The 13,157-nt window shown below is 48.6% G+C and overlaps 3 protein-coding genes across 3 annotated transcripts; all 3 read right to left on the reverse strand.

The window, feature by feature from the left end:
• Window positions 1-1,910: 1,910 nt before the first annotated feature.
• HD556DRAFT_1449808 (uncharacterized protein) lies at window positions 1,911-5,022 on the reverse strand (the record flags this gene model as incomplete). The annotated part of the gene is made up of 9 exons (XM_041307657.1): window positions 1,911-2,608; window positions 2,710-3,570; window positions 3,618-3,762; window positions 3,813-4,014; window positions 4,071-4,249; window positions 4,308-4,439; window positions 4,493-4,646; window positions 4,694-4,797; window positions 4,852-5,022. 9 exons carry the CDS (start codon window positions 5,020-5,022, stop codon window positions 1,911-1,913), a joined length of 2,646 nt encoding a protein of 881 aa, XP_041153768.1.
• Window positions 5,023-6,672: 1,650 nt separating this feature from the next.
• HD556DRAFT_1060158 (uncharacterized protein) lies at window positions 6,673-9,660 on the reverse strand. The gene is made up of 6 exons (XM_041296039.1): window positions 9,402-9,660; window positions 9,193-9,336; window positions 8,974-9,136; window positions 8,697-8,920; window positions 8,500-8,644; window positions 6,673-8,449 (listed from the first exon to the last, which is right to left on the reverse strand). The coding sequence occupies exons 1-6, from the start codon at window positions 9,465-9,467 to the stop codon at window positions 6,789-6,791; spliced, it is 2,403 nt and encodes an 800-aa protein (XP_041153769.1). The 5' UTR covers window positions 9,468-9,660; the 3' UTR covers window positions 6,673-6,788.
• Window positions 9,661-11,628: 1,968 nt separating this feature from the next.
• HD556DRAFT_1060248 (uncharacterized protein) lies at window positions 11,629-12,961 on the reverse strand. Its single transcript, XM_041296040.1, has 6 exons — window positions 12,706-12,961; window positions 12,555-12,653; window positions 12,482-12,494; window positions 12,208-12,420; window positions 12,105-12,158; window positions 11,629-12,049 (listed from the first exon to the last, which is right to left on the reverse strand). Exons 1-6 carry the CDS (start codon window positions 12,870-12,872, stop codon window positions 11,786-11,788), a joined length of 810 nt encoding a protein of 269 aa, XP_041153770.1. The 5' UTR covers window positions 12,873-12,961; the 3' UTR covers window positions 11,629-11,785.
• Between the last annotated feature and the right edge of the window lie 196 nt (window positions 12,962-13,157).

The following is a 13,157-nucleotide window of genomic DNA, read 5'->3' on the forward strand; positions in this document are numbered from 1 at the left end:
ACCCTTCACGACCCACAGAAGAACCATTAGGTCTCTCCCTCAGGGTCCCCCGTGATGGTAGACACCCGATGACATGATGGCAGCTGTCTTATCAGGGATATACAGGGCTGTGGATTGTTCGGATTGTGTGGCTGACAGCGAAGACCCGCTTTGTTACCACAGGGATAGTGGTTACGCATACAAATGACTACTTATGTCACCTAGTGATCAGTGATCATGTCTGGTCACATGTGTGTCCCCTCAGTAGTCGATATCTGTACCTATCAACGACCGGTTGCAACCTGCAATACAACTGTGACGCTGCAAGTTAAAGTTGTTGTCTGGTCAAAAACGACGGTTTCACACAGGGGTCCCAGACTCACTGACATGTCCACTGGAGTAATAGATAGTAACTTCTTGAGACCTGTATCGCCAATTGCGTACTAGGTAGTTGCATTACAACAAGCTGCATCGACCTCTCATGAGAAAACACTGGCAAGAGCAGTAGTAGATTAATGAAGTTGCAAGTTTGTAACAATGTCGATATTCAACGTTTTCAACACTAGAGTAAATATGCACAATTTTATTATGTAATAAAGAAGCAAGTGATTTGTCGACTACCCACTGCTCAGGCAATGCATAAGCCTGAATTCGTTCAGCAGGACCACGTGTTGCACAATTTTGAGTTCTTTGCTCACCAATAACTCGGATAATCATGTTTGTAGTACCAGCCAGTCAACATGTGGTCCACAGCCCCTCCGAGTTCGTGGTCGACGTATGGCTCGTACTAGTTATGGGGTATCTTTCCAGGAGTCCTGGACATCATGAGGCTTGGAAGTGTGAGTCTGCGGCAGAGTACTACTCTTTCTGTGAACCACTTTATGCTTCATTCACAGATATGTCGAACATTGTACGAATTTGCTTCATTATGACATGTCTGGCGCAACGTCCTCTTTCAGCATCATTTTCTTAATCAGTGCTACCCCCATCTGCGTTCATGCACCGCGGAAGGCATTCGTCACTAACTGAAAACCACTATCTGACTGGGCCACATATGGACACAGCCTATCATTGTCCTTAAGCGTCTTTACACGTCTACACTGAAGATCTTTCGGGTAGGACATGGCTAGTGTCGCTCTTTCACCATGGAAATCTCAACCCTCCACACTCCAACTTGTGCTTTATAAAATCAAGCACGGGAGCTGTATTTCACGCCGCATCCACGACCTTTCAGAGCGAGATGTGCTGGCTTCCCTCCCTCGACTAAAACGGTCCGTATAAATCGTCTCATGGTAATAATCTCATGGCTACTACGAATCAAGTGCAATGACGGGTGCCACATATTGTCAGGGATCTAACTCGCTATACTTGTTGTCTATTCTTGAAAGCCGAACGGCGTGTAAGGAAGGTCTACATTTCGGGGACAGAAAATCGTCGATCACGCGTAGATGCTAATATCGATTGCCCCGTCTTATCTATGATTTATGGTATATGTTACCAAAAAACGACTCCTTCGTTCTATTTCATGGTGGTGCGTGAGTCGTCAATGCCTCCTGTATCTTCGCCTCCTCCTGCACTTGCGCACGTGGAAGTATTTGATGTGCGCCAGGATGAGCGTGCTGTTGTGCTTGCATGTGACTGGGTGGGTAATATCTATAAATTTGTAGAGTTGTTGTGAGACGACGTTGTCAGCGAGCGAGCGGGCTCGACGTGAAATGAAATCACCTCGCATTCCATGCTAAAAGCGATTTCCTTGATGCGGGAGGCTTTTATTTGCACCTGAACACGTCGTTAGCGCATGTATCGTATCATGAACGTGCACGCGTACGCATTTCTCCTTTGTCAGACTGATGAAAGTTCACTCGTCGAAGCCAGGGGGAGCGTCCATAGCAGCGTGGAAAGGGTATCTGAAAATTCCTCTACTCTTCAAGCTACACCACCTGTACTCTCTTGACCCATTTCGTCATGTTTTGGATAGAAGTCGTTTCTTCGACTCGTGCAATAATATCATATTCTGATACGATTCTCGTGTATTCTTTGCCGCGTTTGTGCATTAGCAAAAATGCCCTGAAAGGCTGTTTGAGGTGAGCAATCAATTGTAATGCTTGCTCGCCCGATTTCGAACCAAGCGACTCGTCCTCTCCAGGGAGCCCGTCATGTGAATTTGACGGGGATGAGGGACAGGATGAATTGTCTGACGGGGATGGGAAACAGGATATATTGTCAATGCTCTCCGTATCGCTCGAATGGTCAAGCAGTTCGAGGAGATGACAGTCCCAGGGACGAACGAGCAAGAGTTTCGGTACGGTCGAATTTTCTCGCGAGGAATGGAGTTCTTCGTCTGTGATGATGGACAAGTCACAAAGTCCCTTTGCCTTCAAGTCATATGTGAAATTTTTCTTTTTATCTTGATCGTGCCTCCCTTTGATTTTGGTGACACGGAACTCGATGCAAGGCAGATATAACCGCTGGTTTGAGAAGTCGACGGGGTCTACGTCGTAAAGTTTGTTATACAAGTCTAAAGCCAGCTCCTCTTCCTCAGCAATTCGTAGCGACGAGATCGATGCTTGAATCTCATCTTTGGACGGGCATGGCAACAGGAGTGTCGACCCGTACGACGTGATATCGGCTGGTAGACAGCTATTGAATTCGGATGATTTGCCAACCCAGTCCAGGACGCTGATGTCACACGACTTGGCAACAATCCCCCCAAGAGCCGCCCGAGCGCACTCTCTTTGCCCTCGCCATACATTACGCTTGAGTAAACGCCGAAGACGCCAAATAATGAGTATGCAATGTCTTCCGGCTTCTCGGTGACGCGCTTTGATGCCCATACGAGTTTCTCGCGGGGATCTTCCGTCCCAGGAGAGAAGGTGACATGAATCCGTGAATCTATGCCCATAACATCTTTCAACTCTTGCATGATAAACTCCTTGTGGTTATCAGAAGGATTATCAAGATACGGGGTCCAATCATTTCGGTAGAAGAGAATGATGTTGGGAGCCAGGAATTCTTGGAGTGTCCATCCTCGGGTGATCCAGACGCTGTTGACGAGTGCGCCAGATCCCGACGAAGGTGAGATGTCAGATAGGTAGACAACTGTGAGGGCTGAGTGCCGGTACCAGCGAAACATGGAGGTGATGGATTCTGGGAGCTCCTCGATGTCTACCTTGTTTATGCAGCATGTATCGCTCCACGCCCAGCGGTAGCCAGCATCACGAGCAGTTTCGCAGAACCGCTGCAACTTCCTGACGCTGCCGACTGACTCCAACTCGTACACGCTCTTGCCCTGGATGTCGCACAGTAGCGGCTCCTTCCCTTCCCACTTATGTGATAACATGACATAACCAAAGTACTTCACCACCACCTCTTTGATGCGCTCCGTTTGGAGGTCTGTGCGCTTCGTTATTGATGATAAAAGTTCCTTGTACTCTACACTCGTCTTGAAGGCCTCCTGTCGTGTCTTTAGATCATATAAGCGACCGGTAGAAGTGTCAAGTATGCGAATCGGGATGTGTTGGATACGATCGGAAACAATTTTTTGGATTTTTACTTCTATGTAGGATCGAGAGGCATACTCCAGGAACAAATCTGAAGAAAGGGTCAAGCATCTTTAGGATGCGTTGCTGACAGCTTACCTTGTTGTCGTTTTTCGGAAGAATTGACTAATATAGAGAGCATCACTTGGAAGGCTTCGATAGCTTCATCGTAGTACTGTGCGGCACGAAGCACTGCATGCTTCATTTCGTATCCGAGATAATTGCAAGGGCTGAGTTTAATGACCTATCACTAAAATGAAAACGTTGATTACGGAATAACAGATGCCACTGTACCTGTTGTGCATCGAGAAGTGCATCCTCCCATAGCCTTTGTTCCAACTTCGCCTTACTGCGGTTTGCGAAGATGGTGTCACTGGCTGAACCCAGGTTGATTGCCGCTGAATATAGCTCGATAGCCTCTTCATAATTACCCGCCTTCAATGCGGCATCTCCACTTGCGACTATGTCAGTAAATCCTTTGGCAGTATAATGCTCTCTGCAGGCTTGCTTGAATGCTGAGTGAAAATTCAGGTGAGAACTGGGCCCGATGACATTGATGAAGACTTGCTAGTGGACCAAGCAAGGCAGTTAGCCTTCGTAGTTTCACCACTCATATCCATCATATGTCGGTACGATTCGAGGGCTTCTCTAATCCCACCTGCCTGGAGGAATGCATCGCATCGCATCTGGTTTGCATTTTGCCACATTAACTTGAGGTCGCATCCGAAGAGCTACATAGATCATGAAGTTAGGCAATGACAGTATTTTCGCTCGCATCACATCTCGCACCACATTAAAGTCCTCATATTCAGAACAAATGGCGGATTCAGATGATCCAGCGATGGTGTTGACAGCGGCAGTGAAGTCCCCCGCACCTCTGAGTCCGTTACAACACACGCCACCTAAGTTGTCTAGATAAACCTCATGTAAAGTTCTAATAAGCATTAACCGAGAAGTGAGTCGGTAATACTTACTTCCACAATACTGCAGACAAGACTATCAGCATTGGGAGAAGCGTCCGGAGGCCGTTGAATGTGGGGTATTGCTTCGCAATGCTGCTGCTTTGCGTTGAACAGTGCAATGGCCTGAAAACCGTGATGAATCAGGAATGTAGGAGAAAGATTTGGCCTGCCTTTATTAAGAGAAGAATGGTCTTCGAATGTCCATCCGTGAACATGGTCGCAAGGTTAAATTCTTTCATTGCATCCTGAATCCGCTGATTTCCGCAAAGTGCGATGGCGCTGGAGAGATACCCTGTCAAGGAGGGCATCGCAGCGGACTAAATTACCATAGTTTAGTCAGTCTCATGGTGGCGTCCAACAACGTATCTCACCTTCAGTGCATCATGGAGCGCACCGTCCCAGTCATCTTTTCGCGCCCTAACAAATGAGCGATTGGCATACGCGTTGTGGTCGCTATTGTCAGTATCAATACGTTGTGTTAGCCATGCTTCAGCTGTATCCAAGTCCCCAGTTATGCATGCATTGCGGGTTATCGAGTCCATATCGAGGATCTACAAGACATATGGTTTTTACGTTATCACGAGTGAAGAATCAAAACATGCCTTGGAATCATACGAGGGCACTGCCCACTGCGAGATCTTTTTATCAAAACCTCCGCTGAGGATGTACTTGCCATCGTGGAGAAGGTGACACAGCGCACTGTATGAGAGTGCTTGAATGAGGCGACAATTCGCCGATCCGACAGTCGCCAGAGGCGGACATGGCGATCATAAGACGTGGAGGCGACGAGGGTGCCAGTAGGGTTCACAGCCAGGGTATTGATGCCCTTAGTACTATTGCATGGATGACCAATCTCTTCCCACGTTGATGTATTCCACTCCCGTATAGTGGGATCTAGATAGGAGCCCGCTGTGAGCAACCTTCTGCCATCAGGCGCCCATGAAAGCGAGTAATTCCATGCTGAATTGAACGCAGCGTGAGCCTTGAAGGTTTTGAGTTGTTCCTTGCTGTTTGGATTCCATATTTGAACATCCCCGGATGTTGCGATGGCAAGATGTTCTCCAGACGGCGAATACCGAATGCAGTGGACATAATCACCGCAATCGATTGGATTTCAGCTTGCTGCTTCCACGACTTTGTACTCCACAACTTTGTAGCTTTGTCTACTGAACCAGTTGCCAGTGCATTTCCATTGAGAAAAGTCCAGCGAGTGGATTGCTGCGGAATGGGCTTTGATGATTTGGGTGAGCGATTCACCAGTGTCGACGTTCCAGATGATGAGTTCTCCGTTGTGATCACCGCTTGCTATAAATCTTTCGTCTCGTGATACCGCAACTGCCCATACCCAGCCGCGATGACCTTCCATTTTCTTCACCGCACCATCGTCTTTCAAGTCCCACAGCCGAAGTGTATTATCTCCCAAGGCGTTACTACACGTCGCCCATCGGGAAAGACTGCAACTGCATATATAGTGTGTTCGTGAGCTGCAGCCACTCGAACTGGCGTGGTCATTTGGATGATGGATTGAGCTACATCCACCATTCAGTTCGAGGTTAATGGTGAGCACGACTAAGCGCCGGGGTGGACTTTCTGTAGGGACTTTCTTGATGGGCCTTGTGAAGCTTTACGTTAAACAACTCCCGTTTTTATCATATTTCACAGCGCTAATTTGTCGTGTGTGCGGTGCTTCGACACCATTCGGCCGAGGCACAGACTAAGTACAAAACAGGTCACGCTTTGTCTTATCAGACGCCCATATCACTATGACACTATGCCTTTAAAGCACATACTTGCAGCAGGCTCAATGAATGGGAGTAGGCTATATCTTCAGCTGAGCTTATGAGCTTTTGATGAAATGGTCTTCGAGTGGCCTCTACCAAAGGGTACTGGAGGGTACTTACTCCACAAGTCATCAGCGAATTCACACATTGCTTATAATATTATAATCTCACTTGCTCCGCAAATTAAAACTTATTCCCACCTTACTTACACTAGATTACAGCCTGCCACTGCATACGAATAATCGTGTATGCTCCATTGCAAACGAACTATGTACTTAGGTGCTTTCAGGATGTGGTTTCGCTATAGCCACGAATCCAAACAACCGGATGTGTTACTCGACACGGTCCAAGTCCACATGTTGACTGTAATGCAGACACACGATATCGTCCTCTGCAACCACGAGAGCAGATGGTGCCTTTGCATGTCAAATTTTGGATTCTTTATTTGCGAGGATCATTTGCAGGGTATGTATGATATATGAGACTATGATAATGTGATCGTCGATGTGTTGTAAAAAACCATTCAGCTACAATATGTCTAGGGTCCTGATGTTCATAATGTCAATCGAAGCCGGGTCCTTCACCTGCGCAATGATATATTGGTCCGACGCGACCCTCTTGTATTCTCCAACGTGTTGCTGCGCTATCAAAAGTGCGCTAAAAGCCTGCCCAAGGTGAACCATCAAACGCAATGATCGTGAGTGAACATCCGAGTCAACTGACAACTCCTCTTTTCCAGGTGAGTTGCTGGACGATTTGTCAGTGTCATCTGATCCAGACTCGGACTCGGACCAATCCCCTACGCTCTCCCCTTCGTCTGCAAAAGTGAGTTGCTCTGAAAAATCAGGCAGCCCAAGGATACGACGGTCCCATGGACGGACAAGAAAGAACGTCTGCTGAGTGGACCTTGTGCGCGAGAATTGAATTAGGGTCTGGTCCGTGGTGATCAGCAAGTCTTGAAGCCCATCTGCTTTCACTCCATATGTGGAATGAGCAACGCGACCCCGCATGCGTCTGACTTCCGTGACACGGAATGTGATGCAAGGCAGACGGAGTCTGCAGTTTGCGAAGAGCGGAACATTCATGTTCTCGAGTAGGTCATACAACTTCCAAGCTGAATCCACAGGCACAATGTTTCGCAACGAAGAGACTGCTGCCTGAATCTCATCTTCAGACAATGGTAGGGAGTATCGTGGGGTCGCATATGAGATGATGTCGGCTGGAAGGCAACTATTGAACTCGGACGATTGTCCGACCCAGTCCAGGGAAGTGATGTCGCCCGATCTAGCCACGATCTCTTGCAGAAGCCTCCCGAGCGCATTTTGCTTCTTCTCGCCATAGATGACAGGCAGGTGGACGCCGAAGGTACCAAACAACGAGTACGCGATGTCTTCCTGTATCGTGGTGCCACGTTTTGATGCCCATTGCAACATCTCTCGAGCGTCTCTCATCCCCGGTCGGAATGTGGTGAGGGCTCGTGCATCTATGCCCGTCACATCCTCCAACTCCTGCATGATTGCGGGAGACTCCTTGTGATTGGGAGAGCGGTCGTCGAGATACGGGGTCCAATCACTTTGGTAGAAGTGAATGACTTTCGAGGCGAGGAATTCCGGTAGGGTCCATCCTCGCGTGTTCCATATGCTGTTTGCCAGTGCGCCCGGTTTCGATGAAGGCGGAACATCCGCGAGATAGACCATTGTAAGCGCTGAATGGCGATACCAGATAAACATGGAGTTGACCGATTCTTGAAGCTCGACATTGTTTGCTTTGTCGATGCAGCATGTATCCATCCATGCCCAAAAATACCCCGCATCACGAGCGATTTTGCAAAATGACTGCAGTTTTGCGGTGCCACCGAGTCCATCCAACTCGTACACCACTTTGTCCTGGATGTGGTGCAGCAGCGCCTCCGTCTTTTCCCACCTATGCGATAGCATGACATAGCGGAAGTACATCGCCACCACACCTCGGATGCGCTCTGTATGGAGATCTGCACGCTTCGTTGTGGACGACAGAAGCTCCTTGCACTCCACGCTTGTCTGGAAGGCATTTATCTGTGCAAATCGATTGTATAAACGACCAGCGGATATGTGAAGTAGACGAAGTGGGGCGTTTGAAAGTTCTACAAAAATGGCCATCCTAATCACATCCTCGACTTCGGATGGACTGACATGCTGTTGGCGCAGATCTGTGGAAATGTTCAACTGTTTGAAGGTATGTGTGTTTTTCGGGGCATACCTCGTAGCTGAGGGTCGGCAGAATTATCCAACTTGGATAGCATGACTTGGAAAGCCTCGATGGCTTCATCATAGCGTTGTGCACCATGCAATGCCGCGTGTATTAACTTGTATCCGAGATAAGAGGAAGGGTTGAGTTCGACAACCTAGGTATTACCAAAATGAGCATAAGCTATGGAGTAAGATATGTAATTGTACCTTTTGCGCATCGAGGAGTGCATCCTCCCATAGCAGTTTTGCCAACCTGGCCTTACTGCGGTTTGCAAAGATAGCTTCGGTTGCAGAATCCAAGTCGATTGACGCCGAGTATAGCTCAATAGCTTTGTCGTAATTGTTAGCATCGAGTGCAGTATCTCCGCTCGCCGTAAGGGCAGCAGTATCTCCATCGACAGCATAAAGTGCACTACATTTTTGCTTGAAAACTATGTTAAATGTGGGTGAGAACTGTAGTCTAGTGATATGACTGAAGACTTGCCAGTGGACCAATCAAGACAGCTAGCCTTGGTCGCTTCGTCGCTCATATCCATCATATATCGATACGATTCATGGGCTTCTCGAGGCATACCTGCGCGGAGGAGTGCATCGCACCGTCTCTGGCTTGCAATTTGCCACAGTTCCTTGAGGTTCCATCCAAAGAGCTAGACAGATCGCGGAGTTGAACATCAAGTTTTTCGGTTGCATTGTATCAACATACCACGACAAAGTCCTCATATGTAGAATGAATGGCTGACTGAGAGGTGGAAGCGATGGTATTGATAATGACAGCGAAGTGTTCATCAGCTTCGTTTTCATAGGCACCATCAAAGGCGTCGATCCCCAGTTGGAGACGTAGGTACGCCTGATATTGAAAGTTCAAAAAGTTCAGTGTCAACGACCGTGAGTCTGAGAGTGCACGACACTCACTTCCACGATATGACAGACAGGAATGTCTGCCTTGGGACAAACATTAGCCAACCTTTGGATGTGCATGATGGCGTGCTCGTGTTGATTTGCATTGAAATAAGCAATTGCCTGAACTTAATGAAGCAAGGTGAAACATGGAAAAATATCGACGTGCCTTGAGCAGGAGGAGGAGGATATGAGTAGTCTTTGAATATTCGTTCGTAAACATGGACGCGAGGTCAAATGCATCCATCGCGTCCTGGGCTTGCAGTTTTGCGCAGAGGGCGATACCCTTGGAAATATAGCCTGACAAGGAATCCTGAATGCCGATGGACTATGCCACCATCAAGTGAGTTAGCCTTAAGGGATCGTGATGGGAGAGTGTATTTCACCTTGAGTGCATCATCAAGCGCATGGTCCCAGTCGGCTTTTCGCGCCCTAACAAATGAACGATTGGCATAGGCGTGATGATCGTTGCAGTCAGCGTCAATCTGTTGCGTTAGCAGCGCTTCAGCAGCGTGCAAGTCCCCAGTTATACATGCATTGGGGTTGCTGTGTTCATAACGAGGATCTGTGTAAAGCATGTTTACATTCCGCGATAAAAGCCGATGGTAAAAACATACCTTGGAATCGACCAAAGAGTCTTCCAACATTGGCGAATGCCGATCCAATGACTTCCTATCTTTACCTTCACCATGGATATGCTTGCCATACGTGGAGTGGGTGTTAGAGTACACGCCATCAGAGTGCTTGAAAATGGCGATGGTTCGTCGATCCAACAAGCGCTGGAGTCGGGGGTGGTCCATGGACGCAGAGGCTCCGAAGCTATCTGTGGGGTCCCCAGTAATAGCGTTGATCACAGTATGGCCCTTCCAGGATCACCGACTTGCTCCCACGTTGATGTATCCCACTCCTGTATGGTGGGATCTGGATTAGAGCCTGAGAGCAACCGTGTACCATCAGGTGTCCACGCAAGTGAATAATTCCAGGCTGGATTGGACACAGCGTCACTCTCTAACTGTGAGATGCATTCCCTCTTGCCTGTAGTCCATATTGAAATCCCAGGATGTTGCGATGGCGAGATATTCTCCAGACGGGGAATGCCGAACACAATGAACACAATCACTACAATCGATTGCATTCCCTTGCATCTGCCATGTTTCTGTGCTCCAGAGCCCTGTCGTGGTGTCCCATGAACCACTCGCTAGTACTGGGCCGGTTGGAGAAAAGTCCAGCGACACGATTTGTTTGGAGTGGAATTTGAGGTTGAGTGAGAATCACCGGTGTTGCCGTCCCACGCAATGAGCTCTCCGTTAGCATCACCGCTTGCTATCAACTGCCCATTTCTGATACTGCCACTGCCCCCACCGAGGTACGATGCCCCTCATTTTCTTCAACATAACACCAGTCTTCAAGTCCCACAAACAAAGCGTACGATCTCCCAAGCCGGTCACCATACGTCGTCTATCGGGGAAGACTGCAGCTACAGATACAGCACATTCGCGAGTATCGGGGACTGCGGTTGCAGATACGGCGCATTCACGAGCTTCGAAAGCTCCCACAGGTATGGTAATCAGAACGAACGGTTGTACTCCTTCTGCCATTCAGTCGGATATTGATGGTGTTGAGCACCGTTGAAGTAGGCTTGCTGTAAGCAGGTGGATGTCTTGCTCCACGTTACACACAATCATTCTCGTCCGTAGTAATTCCCTTGTCTTATCAGACGCTCAAGGGTGATCATTCCAAAATAGATCGAAGGAAGGCGTGCCGCGATGCCGGGTATCATTTCGTCACGGAAGTGTGAGTCTACGGTAGATTACGCTTCATTCGCAGATATGTCTGCAGGCGCAACGTCCTCTTTCAGCATCATTTTATTGATCAGTGCTACCCCCATGCACCGCGGAAGACATTCAACCGCTACCTGACTGGGTCATATATGGACACAGCCCCTAAGCGTCTTTACACGTTTCCATTGGATTTCCCGAATCCCTGGTGTATTTCAAGGTCTTAAATATCTTCAGAGTGCGACGTGGCTAGGGTTGGTCCACATTCCAACTTGTACTTAATAAAACCAAGCACCGGAGCTGGATTTCCCGCTGTATCCACGACCTATCAGAGCGAGATGTGCTGACTCCCCTTCCTACACCAAGACGGTCCGTATAAATCGTCTCGCAATAATAATCTCATGCTACTACGAATCAGGCGCAATGATGGGTGCGCCGTATCGTTAGCATCCTAATTCCCCATACTTGTTGTCTATCTTGAAAGTCGAACAGCGCGTAAGGAAGGTCTACCAGCTCAGGGATAGGAAATCCTCGATCACGCATTAATTATCTATTACTACTATACTATTGCACCAATAATCTATAGTATATCTTACCAAAAAATGCCTCCTTCATTCTATTTCACAGAGACGCACGAGTCGTCAACGCTTCCTGTATCTTCGCCTCCTCCTGCGCCCATGATGGACGGGCGATCCTGTATGCATCTCCAACCCGGGCATACGAGATGTCTCCCAAACACGCGACGGGCTTGAACTTTGCGAGGTCGATGACACCTTTGTCTGTGAGCACGTCTTTGCGGGCGTGGATGTACTTGACGTGCGCGAGGATGAGCGTGCCGGTGTGCTCGCCTGTGACTGGGTGAGTGATATCTATTGATTGGTAGAGCTGGTGGGAGGCGACGTTGTCAGCGAACGAGCGGGCTTGACGTGAAATGAAATACCTCGCATTCCATGCTAAAGGCGCTTTCCTTGATGCGGGAGGCTTTTACTTGCACCTGAGCACGTCGTCAGCGCATGTATCGTATCATGAACGCGCACGCGTACGCATTTCTCCTTTGTCAAACCACTGAGAGTCCACTCGTCGAAGCCGGGAGGAGCGTTTATAGCAGTTGCATTTGCATTCTCGACGAATGCCTCGCTGATGATGTTCACGGTGAATCCTTGGCCGTTCTTCACGTTCGTTACCGTGTCTTTAAGGCGGCCCGCCGCAGGGTTGTTGTTGATTGCGAATGAGATGACAGGCGGGTAGTTCGTGACCTATTGCAAGAGGTTATTGAACCATCATGTAAAGAGACATATTGTCTGTTGTATTGCTCACTGTGTTAAACCAACTGGTAGACGCAACCCATGTAAGCATGTGAAGCACGTCACAAACTGGACGCGCGTCTTACCTGAACGGTGCCAGGTTCTCGACGCCATCCTCGCTGATTGTGGACACGCATGCGATGGGGCATGGTACGATACCTGAAAGCAAGAGCTTGTACAACTCGCTGCCGATCGCGGTCACAATTGCGGCTGAACAGCAGGTCGAGGGGTACGTACATCTTGTCCGTTTCTGATGTGTTATAAACTTTCCACCCTGCAGATTCGCCTGCAATCCAGTCTTTGCCAGCAGGAGTGGTGTCGACTCTCTGACCATACGTCCAGGATGGATTGGGTGATTGGGTGTAGATGGAGTAGGTGGTGGAATCAAATGCAGGGATGGACATGGGGGGTAGCTGGATGAATAGAGCGAAGCTGGCCCTGGATTTATAGTGACATGGTTCCAAATATTGAGGCCAGTCTTCACAAATAAGAGCCGATAGTGTATGGGCTGACTACTTGGCTTACTACGCTGTTTGATAAGCACGCACGCGGTGATCTGACTACTTAGCTTACCACCGCCACTCGGTCGCGCCAGTCCCCGATTCCGCAGGAAATGAACTCTGGGATTCCATACATTCAATTGCTTTGTTGTCGTGGGCATGGCAGGGAGGATGATTGAGTCTGTGCCC

Source organism: Suillus plorans (genome assembly GCF_016647745.1).
Source record: "Suillus plorans strain S12 chromosome Unknown HD556scaffold_94, whole genome shotgun sequence".
NCBI lineage: Eukaryota > Fungi > Basidiomycota > Agaricomycetes > Boletales > Suillaceae > Suillus > Suillus plorans.